The 22,810-nt window shown below is 49.1% G+C and overlaps 1 protein-coding gene across 5 annotated transcripts in view; it reads right to left on the bottom strand.

Moving 5' to 3' along the window:
- CLCC1 (chloride channel CLIC like 1) overlaps positions 1–22,810 on the bottom strand; it is a 1,126,062-nt gene that overhangs the window by 89,186 nt on the left and 1,014,066 nt on the right. For all 5 annotated transcript variants that reach the window (XM_069641849.1, XM_069641853.1, XM_069641850.1 and 2 more), the window contains one exon: positions 10,823–11,173. In XM_069641849.1, coding sequence (XP_069497950.1) covers positions 10,823–11,173 — 351 coding nt within the window. The remainder of the gene's footprint in view (positions 1–10,822; positions 11,174–22,810) is intronic.

Below are 22,810 nucleotides of genomic sequence, written 5' to 3'. Positions count from 1 at the left end.
TAGGATCTCTAGAGCCTCTGCCCTCTTGTCGTCCGGGAAGAAATCCAGTAGGGGAGCAATCTTAAACCATAGCTCCCTGTCATAGTGGGCCACAATCGTGAGGGCGTTGGCCGCTTTAATGGTAGTCGACGCCGACGAGATGACCCGTCGTCCCATGGCATCCAGTTTCTTCCCTTCACTGTCCGGCGGAGATGTCGAAGTTGATGCCGTTGCCCCCGCCGCCAGAGTCCAGGGTAGGCTGCACCCTAAGGCACATGGGGGCGGAATCCAGAACCTGGTACTTCTTCTCGTACCGGTCTCTCTTGGCAAGGGCCGTGGATGGGTTCTTCAGGAGCAACAGCCCCTCGTCCCAGATGTCATCGAGTAACGGGACCGAGAGGGCCGTCTTCCTTTTGGCCTCCCGTCGTTGATAGAGGAAACCTTCCTTCTTCTCTTCCACGGGGCAGAGCTGGAAGATCTTGGATGCCCTGGCGATCATGGCGTGGAAGGAGCCAATTTCGTCGGGCGCGGAGGCCCGAGCAGGTGGTGATGGAAGGTCCATCCCGTCGTCACCACCATCGTCATCCGTCCCCGTCGTGGCTGTCTCTGTTCCCGTATCATCCCTCGGCTCAGGAGACTGGGGAAAAGGCTGTGCAGGCCGAGAAGGCTGGAATGGGGGTGGTGGATGAATTCTCCTCCGCTTGTTTGGAGGGCTTTCCGACGGTCCAGGCTCCGCTGTGTCATCCGTTGGTGGTAAGGGCAACCTTGTCCTTATCTCGGTACACAAGGCCTGGATCGCCATCAAGATCGCCCCTGAGTTGTCTTGTGGCCCCGGTACCGGTAGAGACGGGTGCGACAGTTGGGGAGTGGAATCCTCCGCCTCCACGTATTCCTCGTCGCCACCGCCGTCGCTTTTTCCTCGTCCGCCTCTTCGGGATACTTCCCGTGGGACCGGACCTCCTCGAACTTCTTGGTCGGGATTTTCGCGACTCCAGCCAGTTCCTCCTCAGAGGCTGTATCCGTGTCTGTGATGGCCACCGGGCCCCCCCTTTTGCTCCCAGGGTTCTCACGGGGGTCTTATCGATGGGCTGAAAAGAGGATTCCCTCTGCAGTGGCAGGGAAACTCTAGGTCCCGAGGTCACCTCCACTGGGGCAGCCTCCACAGGCTTTGCCAGGGCCACCACAACTCCCTCGATAGAGGCCTTAGCCGGGTGAATCAAGGCCTTCACGACTTTGGATGCGCTTGATGCCTTCACTTGGGGGGAGGGTCACCGCCTCGCTCCCCCTCGGCTGCCGTCGGGATCGACCGGGACTTCTCCCCAAGCTTACCCAGGTTTTCCGCTTTCCTCTTCCCCGAGCCAGAGTGTTGGCTCGTGGTTGATGGCGTCGGTGAAATTGCACCCTGCCTAGCAGCTGAGGAGCCTGACCGTTCGGCACTCCCGGTGCCCGCGGACTTGCGGTGCTTAGTCTTTTGTTGGGCCCCCGTCGCCGGAGCGCCCTCAAAGGACTTAGAAGACCGCTCGGAGGACTTCTTTTTCAGACCCACTGCTGAGCTCTTCCCCTCCAGCCAGTTGGTGAGGCGGGTACGACGATCCCTCATTGTCCGCTCTGACATATTCTTGTAAAACGCACAGGCCTCCTCCACCTGCGTTTTGTCTTCATGAAGGCAGTAGAGACATCGAGAATGTTCATCCTCCTTGAAGACATTCAGCAGTCCACATCCAGGGCAGCTCCTGAAGTGCTTGGATCCGGGCGTCGTGTTTCCTTTTTCCTGGACCATGTCCACGTGGGGTAGGCCTCAAAGATCTTCCGGAAGCCTCCAAGAAGTGAAACTCTACGAAAAAAATCGCCCTTGAGGGGCGTAGAAAAATCCAAAACGGGTCCCCGTTGATCGGAAGTAGAAACGGTGGAGCTTGAGGCTCGATTGACCGAAAAATAGATGAAATCTCTTTGAAATTCGCAAAACGCAGTAAAAGCTTGAGAGCTACAGCACAAGGACTCCCAACACTTGAACGTGCGGTAAAAATCTGAAGATGGCTGCCAGAGGAGGGGCTTAGGTAGAGGGCAGTCATTGGCTGGGGGCAGTTGTCACGCTCACCTGGTCTCCACGGGGGCGTGCTTGTGTTCGAAGGATGATGTCTGCACTGGTGTTGCTCTGCTTAACTGAGCGTCTGCAAGTTGAAACAAGATTTTAGCCAATTGAATGGAGCTGGTTTTGGTTTTCCCCTCCTTCCGATTTTCCCTTCTCTTCCTCTGGCTCACCTTGGTTTTTTAATGGGCGAGCTCTGCGTCCTGCACACTCTGGCAGGAGCGCGGTTTCACAGTCTTTCCAGGATCTAGTTACTTCACTGATCCGATGGAGATTGCTGAAGTGGAAAGGCCGGCGTAAGCAGGTAAGTCTCTATTCCAATAACTCCTTGAAATAGCTGTCTTGAGTCTTTGCCCGAGATATCTAATGTTCGTTCTTGTCTTTCAGGTGCGGCTTTAAGCGGCTTTCGGATGATGGATGACTCTCCTGACGATGATGAGCAGGATTCCAGCTGGTAAGTATAGCGCTGTGAGGGGCGCGCTAATTGTTTGCTGTATTTAGCTTTCCTTGCTGTGTGCGACTAACCTGCTTTGTCTGTTCTGTTCGGCAGGTGCGGAGCAGTTCCAGGAAGATGATGGAAGAGACGCTCGACCGGTTGAGTTGCGGCGCAATGCTGGAATGATGAAGAACTGGTCGATGGAGTTTCTAGAAGTGGCCGATTTCAGGTGAGTAGCTACCCGAGGGGGTACCTTCAGTTCTGCTCTTCTATAGATGCAGCGGTCCGTGGGTAAGCAGAAGGAGAGATCAGGATGTTCTGCAGGTAAGGCCTTCAATGCGTTTCTAACTCCTGTTCTTCTCTTTCCTCAGGTGCCGATGGAAAGAAGACTCGGGACGGGCGTGGCAGAAGGGAAGCAAGAGCTGAGCTGACACGGTGAGCGTTACGCTGCAGGAGTGCAGAATAACGCGAAACGTGTTCAGTTTGCAGGGTTCGGTTTAAATAGCCTTTCAAGTATCCCAGGAAAATAGTCCCCCTTAACCGTATCCTGTCTCCAGGTAAAGTAGTCCCAAGCCACACCCTGTACTGAATGGCTCAGCCTCTCAGAGCCAAGTATATGGCCCATGTATTTAGCACCTACCATGAGCCTGGCGCCAGCGGCGCCAGGACTGAGTCCAGGTGAGCCTAGCTGGGGACTGGGAAGTCCCCAAGGAAGGCAAAGTCCGGGATGGGCTCGCCAGTTTCGGGGTTTTGGGAGCATGCACCATGACAGCAGTATGACCCAGAGACCAGTGATTGATTACTAGTAGAAAGACAGTTCAGAAACGAAACTGACACTGATTTTTTCTTTACCGAGGATTCCCAGCCTGATGACCGGGAATATTCATGAGCATGTGAATCCATGCCAAACCCCATGCTGGAGAATTAAAGGCAATTCTGTGGGGAAAAAGGCATAGGCCAGGGAAGGAGATACAGCCAACCGATAATACATGCATAACATGGCATAGGATGACAGAGGATAGGGGAAGAGTGAATCTATACCCCACTTTTTTCAATATACAGGGTACAAGGGTTGGAGGGGACGTATGGAAAGATATTTAAGATACATTTTGAGAGGCTGGGTATTCACACTCTTTGAGGTTTATTTCAAGACGGGAGGATTCTTGCATGGGAACAGCTATCGGGTGCATAGAGTGGATTGCTGTCACTATGCTCCTAAATTATAGACTTATGGAGGAGCTGCATATTTTGTGACCCAAGTACCCAGGAGAACCTACGTTGTGTCCCCACTGCACAGTATGCAGCGGAACCTCCCAGGATCACAAAACCTGCTTCAACAGTGTATAGGATGATGAATACATTAAAGGTTGAAAAGGGCAGCAGGACGAGGTAAAGATGGGATGAGCCATTGCAGGCGGAGATAACAGACCGGCAATGGAGAGTGGATGGATTTCCCTGAATGGTAGGTTCAAGCTGACCCATTTTAAATTCCTCCATCAAATATATTACACTCTGGTGCAGCTGCAATTACCCTTCCAGATCTGAGGAATGCTTCAGATGCCATTTCAGCCCTGCGGACTTCCCCCATATGTTGTGAGGCTGTGAATGGTTTGTGGAGGTAGGTTAATCAAACAATGGGAAGGATGTTGTGAGAACGAGTCACTGAAGCGTGATTAGCTTGGCTGTTACCGGTCTTTGAAAAGGAAGGGCAACGCAGAAAGAGACTTAAGTATGCCCTGAGTGGTAGCATTATCCTTGATAGCTAGGGCATGGGGAATGGGCTCCCACGTATGAGAATTGGCTGAGATATATGGTAGAGTATGAAGCCAAAGAGACACAATATGCTACAGCGTTGCCACCCAGAAGTAGGCCAAAGGATATTTGGGCTCTGTCATGATCATATATGCAAACAGATGGGGAGGAAATGGACAATGGAGGTATGGGGAATGAACATGGGGGAGAGGAAGCTGGAGAACTGTAACAGTTGTTGCACGGAGGAGGTACAAGAGGAGGGGCTGGAGCGGAAGAATATTGTAAGAGTTGGGGGGACAATGTATGCCAGTTTCAAAGTGGGGGGGTGGAGAGGGAGAGGGACCGAGATAATGGTACGGGTCACTGTCCACGAAGGCTGTGTAATTGTTTTGTTCAGTTGTCATTTTCAGTTTGCTTTTGGAATAACAATAAAGGAATGTGTTAAAAACAAAAGATTATGATACTCAACCATGCTAAAAAGGTGAGATAGGACCAGATAGAGGCTGTGACGGAAAAAACTGACAGGAAGTAGGCATGTGTCAGCGTCCATGCACCCATGTGTAGCTAGCTGATCAACCCAACCTCCCGGGGAGATGCAGAATTTCCTCCTAAACCAGGAACCATTATGGTATCATGACTGGGATATGCAGATATCACTTCTTTATTAGAAAACACTTCCAAAGGACTACAGAGGAGAGCAATGGCCAGTATGATGAAATACCCTAAACATTTGAACCTTGAAAATAAATGTGGACATATTTTTGGGTAGAAGAAAATAGAAAGAAGTGTAATTACAAATGGTTTTTCGATGTGCAAATCATAGAGCGAGCTAAAAGCTATGTGTACCTACGGGTTAGCTTTCATGGCCATTCCTCACTCTCCGACTGATTCTCTCCGACTAATTCTCTCCCTCTCTTTCTGTTGACTTCCATTTGTATTTAAGTCACATCCCTGAAGTGGAGGGGAGGTTTTCATTGGTTCTTGTTTCCAAAAAGAGGCGGAAACAAACCCAGGTCAGGCAACCAAGCCATGCACTTTAAAGGGGCCCTGTACATGATTATCCTGTTCAGTCCCCATATAGCCAACAAACACTTGAGACTTTACAGTGAGGGGAGGTGGAATGAAATATTTACTTGGGCATTCCTGGTCCTGGGGAGGTAAAGGGGAAATCCAAATGGGATCTTGCTTGTCCGGTCCCTTAGGGAGGGTATTGTAGAGGTCTCACCTCCCTAGTTCCAAAGTGGGTGCCCCCCCCCCTTGGAGAGAAGGGACAAATTTGCCAGATTCTGTTGGTTTGGAGTCCTCCTCTATTCAACCTATGGGGAATCGACAAGGAAAGTCTACATTTTCTTGTTCCTTTTCTTTCCGGTCCTCCACAGTGAAGCAAAACGGCTATAGGTCTAGAAACCACTTCATTATCCTGGCATCGGAGTCCTTTCGCAAATACATCCATGTTAGGGCGGCATGATCAGTAATAAGGCCAACATTTCTCCCTGTCAGGAAGTACCACAGACTGGTAACAACACCCGATTTAATAGCCATGGCCTCCAACTACACAGTTGCATAGGCATGTTCGCGAGTGAACAGTTTCCTACTACTGGGCCGGATGTTGTTGGCCATCATGCAACTGTGACTGTATGGCTCGCAGGCCTAATTTGCACACATCTGTCTGGAAGATGAGCTCTTGATTGAAATCTGGCATCTTCAATATAGGTTAATCACAAAGTATTTGTTTTAATCCACTGAAACTCTCTTGGTTGTGCCGAGTCCAGATGAGCTTATATAGAGGGGATTTTTTAGCTCATCTGTAAGATCGGCTGTGATTGATGACAAGTTTGTTATGAACCCAAGTAATGGCCCAATAGTCCGAAAAAGGCTTGGAGTTCATGTTTAGTCTTAGTGGGACGTGTTAATGACACAGCCTTTATTTTCTCGATCTGGGGCTGTATGAGGCTATTGCCTACAAAATAGCCCAGGCATTTGACAGCATTTTGGATTTGATGGTATTTCTTTGAATTAGCCCGAAGTCCTACCCTTCTCAAGGGCCTGGTGATCTCATAGAGGTGGTATGGATGTTCCTTACAACTACTGCTATGAACCACAATATCATTGAGAAAGGCTCTGTACCTTATCCATCAGTCTTTTAGATGTAGCTGTTGTGCCATGAAGGCTAAAGGGGAGGGCGGTGAATGGAAACAGCCCTAGAAATGTAGAAAATGCAGTCTTCTTTATCCAATGGGATCAGGGGGATGTGCCAATCATCCTTTGTGAGATCTAGGATGGTGATATATTTGGTGTTTTCCAACCTCTCCATTAGTTCATCTATTCTTGCCATTGGATAGTTATCGAAGGCCGAGATGAAATTTAGTCTTTGAAAATCAATGCAAAACCGCCAAGAACAGTCTGGTTTGGAGACAAGCACGATTGGGGAGAACTAGGGACTCTGCAAGGGTTCTATAACTCCCACCTTTAGCGCATGCTGGTGATGTCATCCTCGATCACCTTCCTACACATCTCAGGGATGCGATAGGGTTTGAGGTCAATGGTCTGACCATGTGGAATGCCAAGTCGGGTGCAGATGTGTTATCCCCTTCAGTCTGGACGGTGGGGTCAGGTTTCTATCAGCTTCCCCAAAGCCTAGAAACCCCCCAAGATGTCTGGGAAAGATTGTCAAATTCCTGTGGGTCTCGACTCATAGCTTGTTCCCAAGATCCCCTGGGCAACGGGCTCCCCTTCTTTACTTATGTAAGGCTGGATCCCTGAGTTATGTAGCACCACCTGAATCTCCTCTCGATAGTCTGTGTCTACAACACAGACATCAAGAAATTGTCACCAAACTAGGCCAGATTTAGCTGCCAAGCAAATATAGCTGCCTTGGGGACCGAAGGGAAGAGGCTAACAGCGGTGGGAATCAACCTCCTTGCTAGGGATCCCCATTTCCTTGATAATGAAGAAGGCAAAACCAATAGACTGGGAAGTTTAGGTAGTGGATTTCGAAATCTCACTAACATGGGTCCCAACCATGGATGGGGATCATCAAATCCTACTTCGGCCACCACTTGTGGTAAGTCAGACATAGGAGACACACCAGAGGACATGTTTGAACCACATATTTTATTCAAAGAATAAAGAAAACGTGTCTAAACCCTTTCTCTACAAACAAACGGGTGCTTGTCAGGATGTCTTAAAAATGAACTCAGTACTCTGTCAAAAACCTATGCTATCACAACATCTGCCCTAACATTATGAAAAGAAAGAAAGGCAATGTTCACTTTAACTTGAATTATGGTTATACTCTGCCCCTGGGATACATCAGTGGTGGCTGGTTTTTTTGACCCCCACCAAAGAGTTCTCAAAGTCTTTTCCCGCTCTTGGCCTGATAGTTCCAACAAACAAACAAAAATGTCTCTTAGCTCCTTTTTGGCAAAACAGCAGCCTTATCAGCCAGTCCGAATAGCCTCTAATGTATCCCATCTCCAGGGATGTATTTTCAACTGATCTGGATAGGTCTAATTTCACAAGACAAACCTTCTCCTAATTTCTGATCTGATAGTTCCACGTCCAGACTCGGTATGCTATGGGCCTGCTTAGCCCAACTTTAGTTGTGGTTTCTCGCACCCCCTTCTGGGGTCTTCGGATTATCATCCCAGCGTGGGCCATTGCCTCCTCAGTCCTGTTTTGGTTGTGAATTCTCTCACCCCCTTCTGAGATCTTTCGATTGTCAGTCTGGCGTGGCCTAATGGGGCTAGTTCAGCCCTATGAAAGTTCTCTCGCTTCTCACCCCCTTCTGGGGTCTTCAGATTGTCAGCCCAGTGTGGACTACAGGCCAGCTTCACAGTGTTGTGGTTTCTCCCCACCCCTTCTGGGATTTTTGGATTATCTGTCCGGCATGAGTTAGGGGTCTGCTTAGCAGTCATCAGATTCTTGTCCCCACTCCCCCTTTCTGGGGTCTTCTCATTATCAGCCTGGCATGGATTATGGGCATGCTCAGCCCAGCTGTGGTTTCTTTCACCCCTTTGTGGGCTTTGGTCCACTCTAACCCTGCTTAGTTTGTCCATTATTTGCTCTTCTTGTGGGCTTCGTTCTGGCATCACTGCCCTCCACTCTCTCCTCCTGTTATACTGTGTACCTGTTCTCCAGCAGAGGTGTTCAGTAATGGAGGCAGTCTTTCTGGCCAGTGCAGATCTGTGTTCTGAACCTGGCTCCGGTCTACTTTGTTTCCAAGAGTTCGGCATGGGAGGAGCAAGAGACTGGTACGTCTCTTTTGTCAAGATTCTCACCTTCGTCGAAGAGGCAGTCTTGGGTCTCCACCCACTAAGCAACTGTGTGGCTCTCTGGTTCTGCTCTTCCCCTGAGGCAGGGGCTCCCTATAAGTGTGGATGCGCAAGCCAGCATTCCTCGCTTTACGGCCGATTTCCTCTCTCTCTGATGACATTTAGGTGTATTTAGGTCCCTCCGTGTAGTGGAGGGGAAGTTTCCATAGGTTCTGGTTTTCAAAAAGAAGCAGACGCAAATCCAGGTAAGGAACCAAGCCATCCACTCTAAAGTGCTCCTGCACACGATTACCCTGTTCAGTCCCTATAGAACCAAAAAACACTTGAGACTTTACAGTGAGGGGAGGTGGAATGAAATCCTTACCTGGGCATTCCTTGTTCCAAGAGGGGACCCCCCAATGGATTCCCACTTGCCCTTTTCCCTAGGGAGGGTATTGTGTAGCGGGCTCAGCTCCCTAGCTCCAAAGGGGTTGGCTCCTGCTTGGGGAAAAGGGACAAATTTCCCAGATTTGTCACACTGTGTTGATATATATATATATATATATATACACATATATATATATACACACACACACACACACAATAATAAATGTACACATTACATCATTCCAATCACCTGTGTAAATATTAGGATGTGTTGGCTTATTTACACTTATTAAACAGAATTCATCAGTGGAGACATCTCTCTAATAGAAATCCCTCATCTTGATTAAAAATGTTTTATCACCAACAACACTAATTGATGAGTAATTGCCAGATCGGCCTGTACCCACAAGATATCAAGACGATTTGCTGCTTGATTTGCCTGGCTACGAGGGCCCTACTGACTTGTCAAGGCACAAACCAACATGGACAAAGACTCTGATGTACTCCAACAGGCTAAGCAAATGATCTAATCTGTGATTTGAAGGTGAAGCATGCTCCAAATTTCCACTGATCTTAGGCACTACTATCCATGTCTCATGAGGGTGTGCAAGAGAGGCAATCAATGCATACTGTCACCTTAGAAGCCATTGCACCCATGAGAATGGGGTGCATCACTGACTCTGAGGGCACAAATAAACTCGGGTGTCAATTAAGGCAGAATGTAAAACCAAACAGCACAGGAGAAGGAAAATGATGCACCCTTACAAGGGCTACCCTCTGTCCACTATTGGGCCAAATAATTGCGCTAGAAAGGGAAATTAATGGGGCATAGCAGAACTAGGAGGGAAGATGAACAAGGAAAAGAGGTGGTGGGGAGCACATCCTGTGAAGCAATCCATACTGTTGCATTCCCAAACGTCTAGTGGCAGGTAGGGCTGGTAGAGTGGGTTTCAAGCTCTGCCCATCATTACAAGAGAAGGTGCAGGGCCTTTGTGTAAGTGACTTCTTGATCTACCCCTGGAGTGTTACATAGGGAAATGGTGTGACCGGTTAAGGACATCCCATGACAAAGAGGTCCCACAAATATATATGGATAGACTTTCAGGCCAGGCCTGTTTTCAGAGCTTTTCTGAAGCACAGGTGTCTTTCTTGGTTTCTGAAATGGTCTGCTAGGATAATCCCCACAGAGCATGTGTACATATTTGAACAAATACACAAGGTGGCATGAAATAAAGGATTCCCCACAAATCCTGAGCATTCAAAAAAGCTTCAGTTTGGTCATTCGCCACACATCCCGGGGAGGTATGTTTCAGCTTAGAAATGACCTTGCGACAGAAATTAATGTAACAATGCAGCCTTACCCGTTTTTGTTGATATGCCAGTCTATCTCACCATGCAGTGCTGTGATGTTATAAAAGCTATCTGATGTTTGTGTGTCATAATGGGTGAGTATATCTTTTCAAATTTACTCAAGACTGTTTATCCACTCACATTTTTGATCATGTGTCCACCTCAACTACTAATTGTTCTGAAATTATGTATCCAAAGAAGCTCAAAAAGCATAGTAATTCTCCATGGCCTTACATGATGCCATGCGTCAGCAGGCCATTCAGCACTCCACCAGTGCCATAAAGAGAAGCAGGAAATTTCCTCTGAATATCTAATTTCGCTCTCTCACTGAGAAATATTACCCCCAACAAGCTGCGGGGGAATTATGGTACTCTACGCCAAAGTCATAGCTCCTTACCTAAGAGTCCACTCAATGCTGTCATCCAGTAAACAGGGAATATAAATCTCGGTAGCTGCACAGCAGTGCATGAGCAATACTGTCAAATCACAGGACAGGTTTCTATCATACCACTAAATAGTGTGACTTTTAACATGATCAAATAGAGCAATGTCTCCCTTGTTATTTTTTCTACTTACCTGACTGTTTAAATTGTGAATCGTTCCATCCATGGAGAGATTTTCAGCTGCTATGGCAACAGCTAATTGTTTCGCAGACCCGTCGTTCATCGGTCCGCATTGCTGATGACGGAATTTTGCACGCAAGACTGCTTTGTCATCCTGCTCATATCGGTGGCCATAGGGTCTGTTGTAACGGTCTGCATCGCCACGACCGCCATCTACTTGCAGATTTTCTATGTATCCTATTCTTCTTCTCTCATCCAGCTCTCTTCTTCTGTCATCTAACTGGAGCGGTTCTCTTTCAGGACCTGGTAGGCGTCTTATATTATGAAGCTGGGTAATTGTTTTACCTGCACCATAGCAGAAACTCTGTGAAAACAAAAATGCTTTAATTACTCATTACTGCATTTACAAATACAATTTTGGAATAACCTTTCAAGCACAGAGACTGGCAAAGAAAACAGAAGTGAAACTTTCGTGGAATCAATGTATTGATGTATGCATTGAAATAGAAAACAGTTGCGCCATAAAAACAGGAAAATACTGTCAACAAACAAAATAAGAAACACAAATAAATAGAAAGTAACAGACATACAGCATCCCCCCCTGCTTCTATGCAGAACATTCTATGGCTATGTTCGGGTCAGTGTTACCAACAGAGTAGTGGCGTACGAAGGAGCACTCCTATTAGTACTGCTTAATCTGAAGAGGAAAGTTAAGGTAAAAATGCATCTTTTAATTTGCTTAATTTAAGGGGAGCCTAGAAGTTGGGATTACAAAACTAATCTTTTTAGAGTAAAAGCAAAAGCAGAATGGACAGCCCACGCAGGACCAGCAATAGGCTGATAAAATCTGCTTGAACATACTTTGAATCATACCACAGGCAGTTACCATATACCTGAAATGCACAAGAAAAATGCAATAAATGTGCAACTAAACTAAAGGGAACACTTATCTGATGAAAGGGCGCCAAAGAAAGTGGTACTGGTCAGAACTAGGATCTTGACGTCTGGGTTACCCTTAGTGACGTAGGGTAAACCCTGTATTACAAAATGTACAATTACTATTGAAGACTCCCTCACCCCTCCCCCTCTCCGAGTGGGATACATCTAAAAAAAAAAAACATGTTATTTGAACCATGCTCGTTCTTAGTAGAGGGGCTCCCACTGTACTGTACATTTAGTAAAACTTGGGTTTACCATAAATCACCACGGGTAATCAAGATGTGGATCCTTTGTTCACTGTGCCTTAGAGAGGCTCAGCTTCATCTCGCTGATGAGGCCCAACAAGGCTGAAACGCGTGTCTGGGATTGTAGACGGTACACTCTTTTTTATCGAGGCAATGAAACAAATTACATCAACAACAGAGCAAAGCGGTCAAGAGCCAACCCCTGTATTACATAACAGTGGCCATTATCAGTTGCAGAGATGGGGTAGCCCCGGTCCAACCCTTACCCCTAGCTCCCCAATGAAACCCAAATCCATGCAAATCATAAGCAAAAGAAGCAAAAAAGGCATAGTATTTAGACCAAACAAGACAGTGAGCGTGAGCAGTTCATTGAACTAGGCATATCAGAGGTGAAACATGTCGCACATATCCCAGAGTATCCATAGCTCAATCAGTTGTAACTGTGCACCGACCCACAGGCTAGAACATTCCGTCTAAACAATATCATATGAGCGGGTCGGATAGTTCTCAACATTTTCAGGCTTGTGGGGTGTCTGCCGTGCGCATAAGACTGCTTCACTCGAATGAGCCCAGGCTCGACAGGAGGGAGAACCACTGCTCGGTGGTTTCTCAGATTTCCAGTCTAGTACAATGAGTTAAAAAAAGAAAAAGGGGCCCTAGGATTTGAACCGTCCTTGCTAAGCTCTGTCAATTGTTGTGATACGTCATTTTTGGGTGCGAGGTCACAGTGTGCGTTTTGAGGTGTGGCCCACACCTCTTTTTGGTACAATAGAGGGGTTTATCCTGGTCACCTTGCAGTTAGTTGTTTTTTAAAAAAAATGTTTTTTCACGCTTTTTGCATTTGATGGTAGGTGTTGATTTTATTCATCAGTTATAGTGTGGGCTCATGGTTCAGCCCTTTTCTAGGTCGTTGACATTGTTTGTTAGCTCTTCCGCCTCTCTCTTCTGATGGGGTTCCAGTATTTGTTAGTGGTACTCCAAAACGTACAGTTTTTCTTGGCTGAGGTTTGGTGCGGTTTGCTCTTTTGTGTCTTTTGAGTTGCTCTAAAAAAGACAACTTAGTTGGTTGGTCGGTCATAAATTGCATGTTTGCGTTGGTCCGATCTTTAGTCCGGGTCGCTGTCAACCTCTGAGCTCCCTGGAGAGCTATTAGGTGTACTGTCTCTGGATTTGGGTTTGTCTAGGCCATATTTTGCCTGATAGGTAAAGACAATCTTCTCGATAATCTTTGTCATCTCTAAAAAATGTGTGTAATTTCTTCATTTTGACTTCGTCCTGGTGGATTTTTCGAATTTTATACATTGTTCTGTAGTTCTTTTCCTTGGTGGTTGTCGGAGCATCATATTCTTCCATTTCTTTTTTAACCTCATCAATTAGTATAACCAGTCTTTCATGTTTCCTTTTCACGTGTTCTATCAGGAGGTGGATCATTGTGGTGGATCCTTGGATTACGTTTTTCTCCCACTCATCAGCAAGGTCTGCGTCTTTAAGGTCATCAAAGTCAGGAAATATTAGGATTCTAAGTCCTCTGAGGATTTCCTTTTGTTCTGCATAATGGTCGTTTTTTCCCAGAATTCTTTTTTTGATAATTTTTCCAGTTTCATAAATTTCTGTTTGAGATTTTCTAGTGTATTTGAATTTTTAAAAGCATTGTGGAGAATTGGCCCTACGAAACCAAATTTCATTAACACATATAACATGTAATCCCATCGCACCTTGTCAGACGCCTTTTCGGCGTCAAGCGAAAGGATCACATCATCGGTTGCGGACATGCCTGATACTATGTGGAGGAGCCGTCTCACGTTATCGGAAGAGTGTCAGAAAAACCTAGTCTGGTGCACAAGCCGGGGCAAGAGCTTATCAATGCGTCTAGCCAGACACTTGGCGAAGATCTTCGCATCCAAATTTATTAAAGATATCGGCCGATACGAGCCACAAACTAGTGGATCGCGTGCCTTTTTGTGGAGCTCACAATGTTGGTCATTAGATGGAATCTGGAAGATGTCCTTCTTCCATGGCCTCAGCAAATACATACTGGAGTGTCAGAGCCAATTGGTGCCCAACAGCTTATATAGGTTCAGTGGTAGGCCATCAGGGCCAGCTGCTTTGCCAGCCACCAGACTGTTGATGGCTTTGATTATTTTGTCCTCCGTGATGGGCGCATTTAGGCCACTAAGTCGGCCAGCCAGAGTGAAGGCAGTCGCATATCCCATAGGAAAGCATGTCTGTCTGGGGGAGCCACGTAGAGCACTTTATAAAAGCCTGCGAAGCGACGGTCGATAGGGTCGTCACCAGACAGTGTGGAGCCCCCATTATCCCTGTCTATCAATTGGTTACTTTGCCTGCCCTTCAGCACGAGCACCATCATTTGAGTTGGCCTATCTCCCTCGCTGTAGACTCATCTGCTAAATGACTTCTGTGCACGCTCTGTAGTAATATGTGATATTTCTGAGCGAAGTTTCAATATCTGAGCATGCAAACTAGAGTCATGAGTCCGTTTGTATTTTTTTCGGCAGAGTGTACATTTGCAGTTAATTGCCCCTCACCGGCGGTCGATGATTTACGCTTGTAGGCCCAGCGGGAGATGCACTGACCACGTAGAAACGCTTTGTAAGCGTCCCAGCACCTGGTGCCCCGGAGTCTCTGGTGAGGTTGTCCTGCCAGAAGGGAGTGGCATCCTGCCTAATATGTTCTATGATGTCGGCGTGTTTGAGAACCATCAAGTTCAGCCACAAAGAAGGGGCATGCAGGGCCTCGACTGGGAGGGACATTTTCAAGACGACGGGTACGTCATCCGAGAAGAGTGTCGGGAGGATATCGCACTCATCGATCATATGCAAGTTGCCAGACGCTATGAGCTAGTAGTCAAGTCTACTAGGGTGAAGGTTAAAGTAGAATGCAAAGTCCCTGGTATCCCAGTGTGTATGATGCCAGACGTCAGTCAGACGGAGCTCGGACATCAAAGTGCGTAGGGCCTAACATTTCTTCGGGATGTGTGGTATCGTGTGGTCCCTCCCTTGTCTATCTAGTCCGGGATCAAGGGTAACGTTGAGGTCCCCACCAACCAACGTCAGCCGCCCCAGGAATGGAGCTCAAGTTGCAAATGTATGCGTGAAGAAGCCTGGAGAGTCGGTCTTGGGAGCATAGATGTAAACGATTGTAATCTGTTGATGGTTGATGCTCCCATGTAATAGGACATAGCAGCCATCTTTGTCAGTAAGGGTGTTTAGAACCACAAGAGGTACATGCCTATGGTTAAAATGGATATCCAACGTTCCTAGTGATACGGTGAGTGAACCGCCACCCAAACCCACCCTTAAGCCAATTTGGCAAATTCGGTCGCATCTAGGTGTGTCCTCCTGCAGGAGGATGACATCCCTCTGCAGATCTCTGACATAATTAAGCAACCTGCGCCTCTCAATGGGATGACCCAGCCCCTGAACGTTGAGAGTGATCCAAGAGAGTGTTGTCCTGGTGGGGGTTAGAAGAGATCCTGAATATAGCGGGAGAAGACAGAGGAGTGCAAGACTCCACTTTCACACTGTCTGGACCAATGTTGATCGCAGGTTATGCACAGATATCCCCCAAGCATATTGAGAAAGACTAGAGTTTCACTGAAACAATTACCTCAACACAACAGTAACAAACCAGGAACAGTAGGAACATTGGGGACCTGTAGTAGTGGCCCAATACAGAGGTGATGGAGTCCATGTGGGACGCAGAGAGGGGACTAAGCAAGCCCTGTCTCTTGGATGCTGCATCGAGAGTCACCCCAACATGGGGAGGCCGTAAACCTGTACAGAACAATTGAGCAACACAAAACATAACACATTGGGGGGTGGGAGGGGAAGATGCATTGCATCTAATGAGCTATCGCGTGAATAATAACAATTGGCCTTGCTGCACCATTCGAATGCATATGATGTCTGCGCACCAGGGGTCAAGCCTATAAGACATAACGAGCTGGCAGAAGAGGCAAGGGCTCGGGGGGAATAGAGAATATGACTCTGCACCAATAAAGTACCATGCAGAACACGCACAAAATCTGTCAATAGGCATGCTAGCACGCTCAACCTGATGAGGTGCCTGCCTAAGGAGTAAGGCACCAAGGGTCTGAGCGCGTGCCAACAAGCATACCAAGGCATTGGGAGAATTGTGGAAAGGATATCAGTTGCACCGGCAAACACACAGGTATATTGTATCACAGTTAGGTATATCCATGGTATATTAGTGTTTCGAGAAGCACATATGCGGTGCACGTATGAGTACGTAGGGGCCTGTGTCCCCAAGTTTGCAGGTGTGGTGAATGTTTTCGCTGGCAGGATGGTTCAGAGAGCGTGCAACACCGCTGATGTGATCATCTTCTCGGACACTTATCCCGATCGCCGCCAGGGCCCCGGGTCCTCTGTTTGATCCGATTCCTCTGGTGCGGCCGTGCAAGTCCTGCTGCGGGTGCCCACCCCGGTCATCCCCAAGGGCCTCTGTTCGATAGGGCATGTCTTGGTAGTCACCGCTGAGTGCCTCAAAGATGGGACTGAAATTTCTCCTGCGCTTGGAGACTTCGGCTGAGAAGTCTTTGAAGATCTGTATGGTGGTGCCATTATGCTGACTTGCGCCCACTACACAATATGCCTAGAGTATAGCTAACTTTTGTTGACATTTAGTGGCAGCTGATTCAGGGATTGGAGCTCTATGTGCTCGTTCAATAGTGTAGCTCCGAGAGTCAGTGAGCTTCAGTTGTTCCTGAAAGAGATATGAGAAGCCTTCCATGTCCGATCCCTCAGCATTTTCAGGGATCCCTACCAGGTGAAGATTGTTAAGCCTGGATTGATTTTCCTGATCTTTGACCCTGGCTCCCAGGCGTTGTACTTCTTTAATCATGGAATCAACCTCTACTGTGAGGGGCTCATGGTTATCCTCCAGGGCGCTGATGCGCTGTTCATTTTCCATAGTGCACTCTTCCTGCGTGTTCAGGCGGCTGTTGATATCCTTCGGCATCTTCATGATGTGCTGCACTGTTCCTTTGGTTTCCTTGGTGCGCTGCCCAATGTTTTTCATCCCTGCGACGATTCCCTTCAGCTGTGACAGAACATTCATCTCTGCTGTCCTTCTCGATGCCCTTCGTGCTTTAGATCGGGATTGTCTCTCGCAGGCGTGGTCTACATCTGCTTCTGATGTACTATCAAGAATATCCTATACAGCCAGTGGGCAACCAGTGGAGGCCGGTGTAAGGTACCAGTACGTAGAAGGTGGGTCAGATGGGAAGTGCCTGGCAAGAAGGTGAGCTTGAGCAACAGGCTTCTCTGCAGGGAGCCAGCTTTAGTAGGGTAGAGGAGAGCAGTACCAGGACATTCCCTGAGCTACACCATGACAGCAAGTGACTGGAGGCGAAACAGCACAGAAAACTGGTTGTGTCACAGACTGTTAGGCTCCTGTTAGGGTCATTCGCCAATGTGCAGGTAATGGGGTCACGAGTACCATCCCGAGGATACACGTGACCCACATCTGTGAATGCGAAAGGAGGAGACCAACAATGGTTTGCAGATATTGAAACTAATAGCAGAGCCTGGAACTGTCAAACATGATATGGTCACTTCAGGAGGTGGGCCTCCATCACGATGTAGGTCTGTAGAAAAGTCTAAATTGGTATTTTCATGAACTGCACATTGAAAGCCCAATGAGCATAATGAGAGCCCAGAATCAGTGGTGAAGTTGGAATGCTTTGTGTGCTGCATGAGCAGAGAACAGCGTACCTGTGCTGCACCAAGAGGCGGTGATGGCGATCATGCGCCGAGGCACCTGCTGGTTCACCAAGCAGGCTCTAGGGGCTAAGTCGTGCCTCCCCAGCCGATGTAACCAGAGGCCACCCGGCTCGGCAGCAAGGCACCTCTGCTACTATGTTATCCAATCACGTTGGGGCATATGATCGCAGCTGCGGCAACCAGGCTGCTGCTTACTGAGCCGGAGCTATGCGGTGCAGCTCGTTCGACCAGGGCCGCCATTCTGCGCTCATGTGGATCCTTTCCAGAGGCCGCAGATGCAGATCAAGGGTGCAGGTTGCGTGCCGGAACAGCCATCCCCCGTAGCCTGGAGCAAGGCAGGACAGCCTTCCATGCCAGAAGCGGAGTGGTATAAGCAGCAGTTGAAGGGGGCGTGGCCTGGAGCTCATGGCGAGTGGAAGCTGAGTCGCCGTGCTCCGGTCGAGGTGCCGTATCCTGATCCTTTTGCCTGCCTAAAATTGCACCTGAGACGGAAAGAAACGGTTCCGAGGGAAGGGGAACCGACCCCAGACACGTTACTGTGATCTTCCCCTGGACTCGGACCTCCAAACCCACGGATTCTTCTCGATAAAGGTCCCCCCCCAGCGGGACCCAAGATGGCGGCCATCTTTGAAGCTGATGTCGCAGGAGAACGCTAGCCGCCTTTGCAGCAAAACCGACTTAAAAACTGCTGCTGCGACTTGAATCGGGGGAGAAGAGCCTCTACCTCCACCCGGGTCCGAACCTCTGCTGCGGGGAGCCAACCGGGAGCTCCCGACCGGGGAGACCGGGCCCGTGCCCTGGACTACAGCACCGAGAGAGGCTGCGCTGACCCCCCGGGGAGCCCTGCCATCGACAGCAGAAGAAGGTGGAGGTGAGGAGAGCGCTGGGCGAGGGCATAAACCAATTGAACATGTGCCACTGTATATTCCTCCGGGAACTTGATCACTGACTCTGCGTATACCGGACCACCCTTCTTCCAGAACCATAAGCTCCCCAATCTCGCCCACCGTCATTCACCTCCACACGACCGAGTGGCGCCTCTCATCATGGCGGCCAGGAACAAGACGAAGGCAAGCACCATGGACACGTATGTGTCCGCTAAAGTAAAAACTCCTCCACAGCCATGCACTTCCACTCCCGAACCTCCCCGAGCAAAACCGGCAGACTCTCCCGAAAATCAAGCTCAAGTGCTGGAGGCAATTGCATCACTGCGCGCATTTATAGATTCCAGAATCGGGGAGTTCAAATCCGAGCTACAACTCATGCGCCAGGATGCCCGCAACCTGACAGAAAGAGAAACCTCCGCCGAATCAACCATAAAAGAGACGTCGGGAGATACGGTGGAGCAGAAAGCTAAGGTGCTGGACTTAGAACAGAAGGTGCTCACACTCGAGGCCAGGGCTGAGGAGGCCGAGGGCCGAGCCAGACGCGCCAACATCAGAATACTGTGGGTACCGGAGGGAAGTGAGGGCCCGAACCCGACGGCCTATATAGAATCCCTGATACAACAGGAGGTGGGCGCTGGAAAGCTGACGCAAGGATTTTCGATTGAAAGGGCGCACAGATCACTACAGAAGAGACCCCAGCCGGGCTCACACCCTCGCCCTATAATTGCCAAAGTTCTCAACTTCCAAGATAGAGAGATCATCCTCCGGCACTCCAGAGAGGAGGGCCCCATTGAACGCGGGAGCTCGAAGATCACGATCTACCCGGATTACACCCCGAAAGTCCAACGGGAGAGGAACTCATTTGTGCCGATTAAAGCCCGACTCAGGCAACTGAACCTGAAGTATATGTTGCTATACCCCTCCAGACTGAAAGTGATCCATAAGGGCAGGGCGATCTTCTTGGAATCCCCGACAGCCGCAAACATGTGGCTAGAAGACAACAATCTAGCTGCAGATAAAGACCCTCAACCCACTGAAAATTGAAGAACCCCCTGCGCCTGAGACATCGAAGATGCCGTGACTCATAAACCCAACTCGGACGTAAGGCAAATGACCTAAGAGAAAGTAAAATCACCCAACAGTTAGCAATGATGATGCGGCCCTCGCTCGGCCCACGCCAGGCACAGGGCCCCACCCGCACAAACAGTACAGGACAGGCCAGTTGCCTGACCGACCTCCCTCGTGCCCGACACCCGGATGGGTCCTGACGGCACGAGAGCGCCTGAGCACCAGCAAGACCTTGTTGTTGCTGGGCGCACCAGTTACAGTTTTGTTAATTGTTTTTGTTCACACCACAGTCCTCAGAATATCAGCGGAGCGGAAACATGGGACCGGAGGCCCTTGGGGGCGGCGGAAGAGAAAACACCAGAACCCAGAGGGAAAGCCGCACCACCTGGAGAAGGGCCGCCCCGTGAAGACAGGGGCGACAGGGAAGATGAAACCAAGACACAAGCCCAATGGCACTCCAACTTAAGGTGATGACGTGGAATGTGAGGGGCATGGGCACGTACCTGAGAAGGAACCGGATCCATTCCTAACTGCGTAGGAAAAAGGTGTCAATTGCGATGCTTCAAGAAACCCACCTCACGGAAGAAACCACGGCCAAATTATCCGATAGATGGGGAGGTATAGGGAAAGGGGCGCCATACTCCAAATACGCCAGAGGAGTGTTTACGTGGGTGAGCCCGACTGTGCCCTTCCACCTACTGGGCTATGAAGCCGATAAAGAGGGCAGATACCTAATATTATGGGGTACCATTGAGTCCATGCCAATCTGCCTGGTGAACTCATACTTTCCGCAACACGGAATACCCTCACACCTCGCAACGCTCAGTGCCAAAATGATTCCTCGGAGAGAGAGTGCTTTCATATGGGGTGGCGACTTCAACTCCATCAGGAACGGTGCTGTGGACAGATCAGACCCCCCCCCGTCTCTCAAATAGCCTTGCATCCAACGCGCTAAACACTGCAATAGAACAGCTCGACCTAGTGGACATCTGGAGGGAACAACACCGCACCGAGAGGTGCTACTCCTATTATTCTGCCCCGCACAAGGTCCACACGAGAATAGACTATCTGTTCATAGATCGTGAGCTGGCTCAACATGTGGACGATACACTCTACCTAGGCAGAACCATATCCGATCACTCACCGCTGATCATGCAATGGGCCCCTAGAGGACCCAGACCGCCTATCCCGCTATGGAGAATGCCACCCGCAGCACTCACAGACCATGCATTTAGGGAGGAACTTGGCACCAAACTTGAGGAATACCTAGACATTAACACAGGCTCAGTGTCAAGCTGGAGCACACTATGGGAGGCCATGAAGGTAGTAACAAGGGGTGAAGTTATACCAGGTGCCGGTGGTATCCGTAAGCACCTGAGACTGGAACTGGAGGAACTGGAGAACAAGATCACCCACCTGGAATCCGAAATCAACATCATGTCGGACGCCGAAATAGAACTGAAGGGCACCCGGGAGGAGTGCCTTTTGGCCTGGAACAGACTGTCCAAATTTGACTACACGACCTACATAGCCAGAGCTCACAAAGAAGCGGATAAGCCTGGTAGAATGTTGGCCTGGCTATGTAAGCGCGAGTTCCCAAGACACCTCCCAACTGAAATAACCGACGAAAGGGGGATAACTCACCGGACGCAGCGAGACATTAACTCAGCTTTTGCGGCCTTCTACTCCAGATTGTACGCCCACGACACCAAAATACCAGCGGACGACATAAAGGCCACACTGGCCGAGATTGAGCTCCCAAGACTGACGGAGGCCCAAAGAGAGTTACTGGACGCGGAAATCACTACAGAGGACGTGACGGACGCGATTAAATCGCTGACCACCTGCAAAACCCCCGGGAGCGATGGGCTTCCGCCTGAATTTTACAAAGCGTACGAAGCAACCCTTGCTCCGACACTCCACAAGGTGTATATGGAGGCGTACGAAAACGGAAACTCACCCAACTCCATGAAAGAGACAATTATCATCCCTATACTCAAACCCAACAAACCTGCCAACAACTGTGAATCATACCGCCCAATCGCCATGCTAAACTATGACTGCAAGATCCTGACCACAATCCTGGCTAAGAGGCTTGCAAGGGTGATTGGAACCCTGATTCATGAGGACCAGAATGGTTTTGTGCCAGGACGCAACACACCGCGAACCTGAGGAGGCTCCAACACATCATGGCAGAGACCTATGATCGGGACGAGGACCTAGCAGTACTCTCCTTGGATGCCATAAAAGCCTTCGATTCTATCTACTGGGAGTGGCTGATCGAAGCGCTAAAAGAATTCGGCTTTGGCGAGAGCTTTGCAAAGTGGGTCGAGGTATTGTATAACACGCCGACAGCGAGAGTGAAGACTGGTAAGACGTTGTCCGAAGCCTGGCCGATACAACGGGGCACGCGGCAAGGATGCCCGCTATCCCCAATGTTATACATACTGGGCCTGGAGCCAGTGGCTGCCTATTTCAGGACACAACACTTCGACGCGGGCATTGGACTGGGCAGTGATCACGCCATAATATCCATGTATGCGGACGACGTCCTCCTGTACCTGAATAACCCCCAGCTCAATGCACAAGTCGCGCTGGACATCCTCGACAACTACGCCCGTTACTCTGGAATAACATTTAGCAAACTAAAGTCGTGTGCGTTCCCACTGGCCAGAATCAGGGGTCTGGATAAGCCCGACCTCCCAGATGTCGGGATACAATGGCAACCAGAACAGTTGAAATACCTGGGAATCGAGGTGTGTCATACCCCAGCGCTCACGCACTAACACAACACGGAAAAAGCAGTAAGAGCCCTCCGCAAATCTATGAACTTCTGGTCGAAGTTACCACTGGCAGTGATGGGTAGAGCGGCAATAGTCAAGATGATAGTTCTCCCCCGTTTCTTATACCACTTCACAAATGTATGCTTCTACATCAGACCTCCCTTCTTCAAAAAACTAGACTCTCTAATCAAGGACTTCATATGGGGGTCGTCCAGACACAAGATCTCCCTGCCCACACTCACGCTCCCGTACAAAGAAGGTGGGATACAACTACCCGATCTGCAAAGGTACTACCTAGCCGCACAGCTCAGCCACAC

The sequence above is a fragment of the Ambystoma mexicanum genome, chromosome 1q (genome assembly GCF_040938575.1).
Source record: "Ambystoma mexicanum isolate Mex_15411 chromosome 1q, UKY_AmexF1_1, whole genome shotgun sequence".
NCBI classification, from domain to species: Eukaryota; Metazoa; Chordata; class Amphibia; order Caudata; family Ambystomatidae; genus Ambystoma; species Ambystoma mexicanum.
Note: the sequence above shows the minus strand (reverse complement) of the source record. Positions and strands in the feature narration are given on the sequence as shown.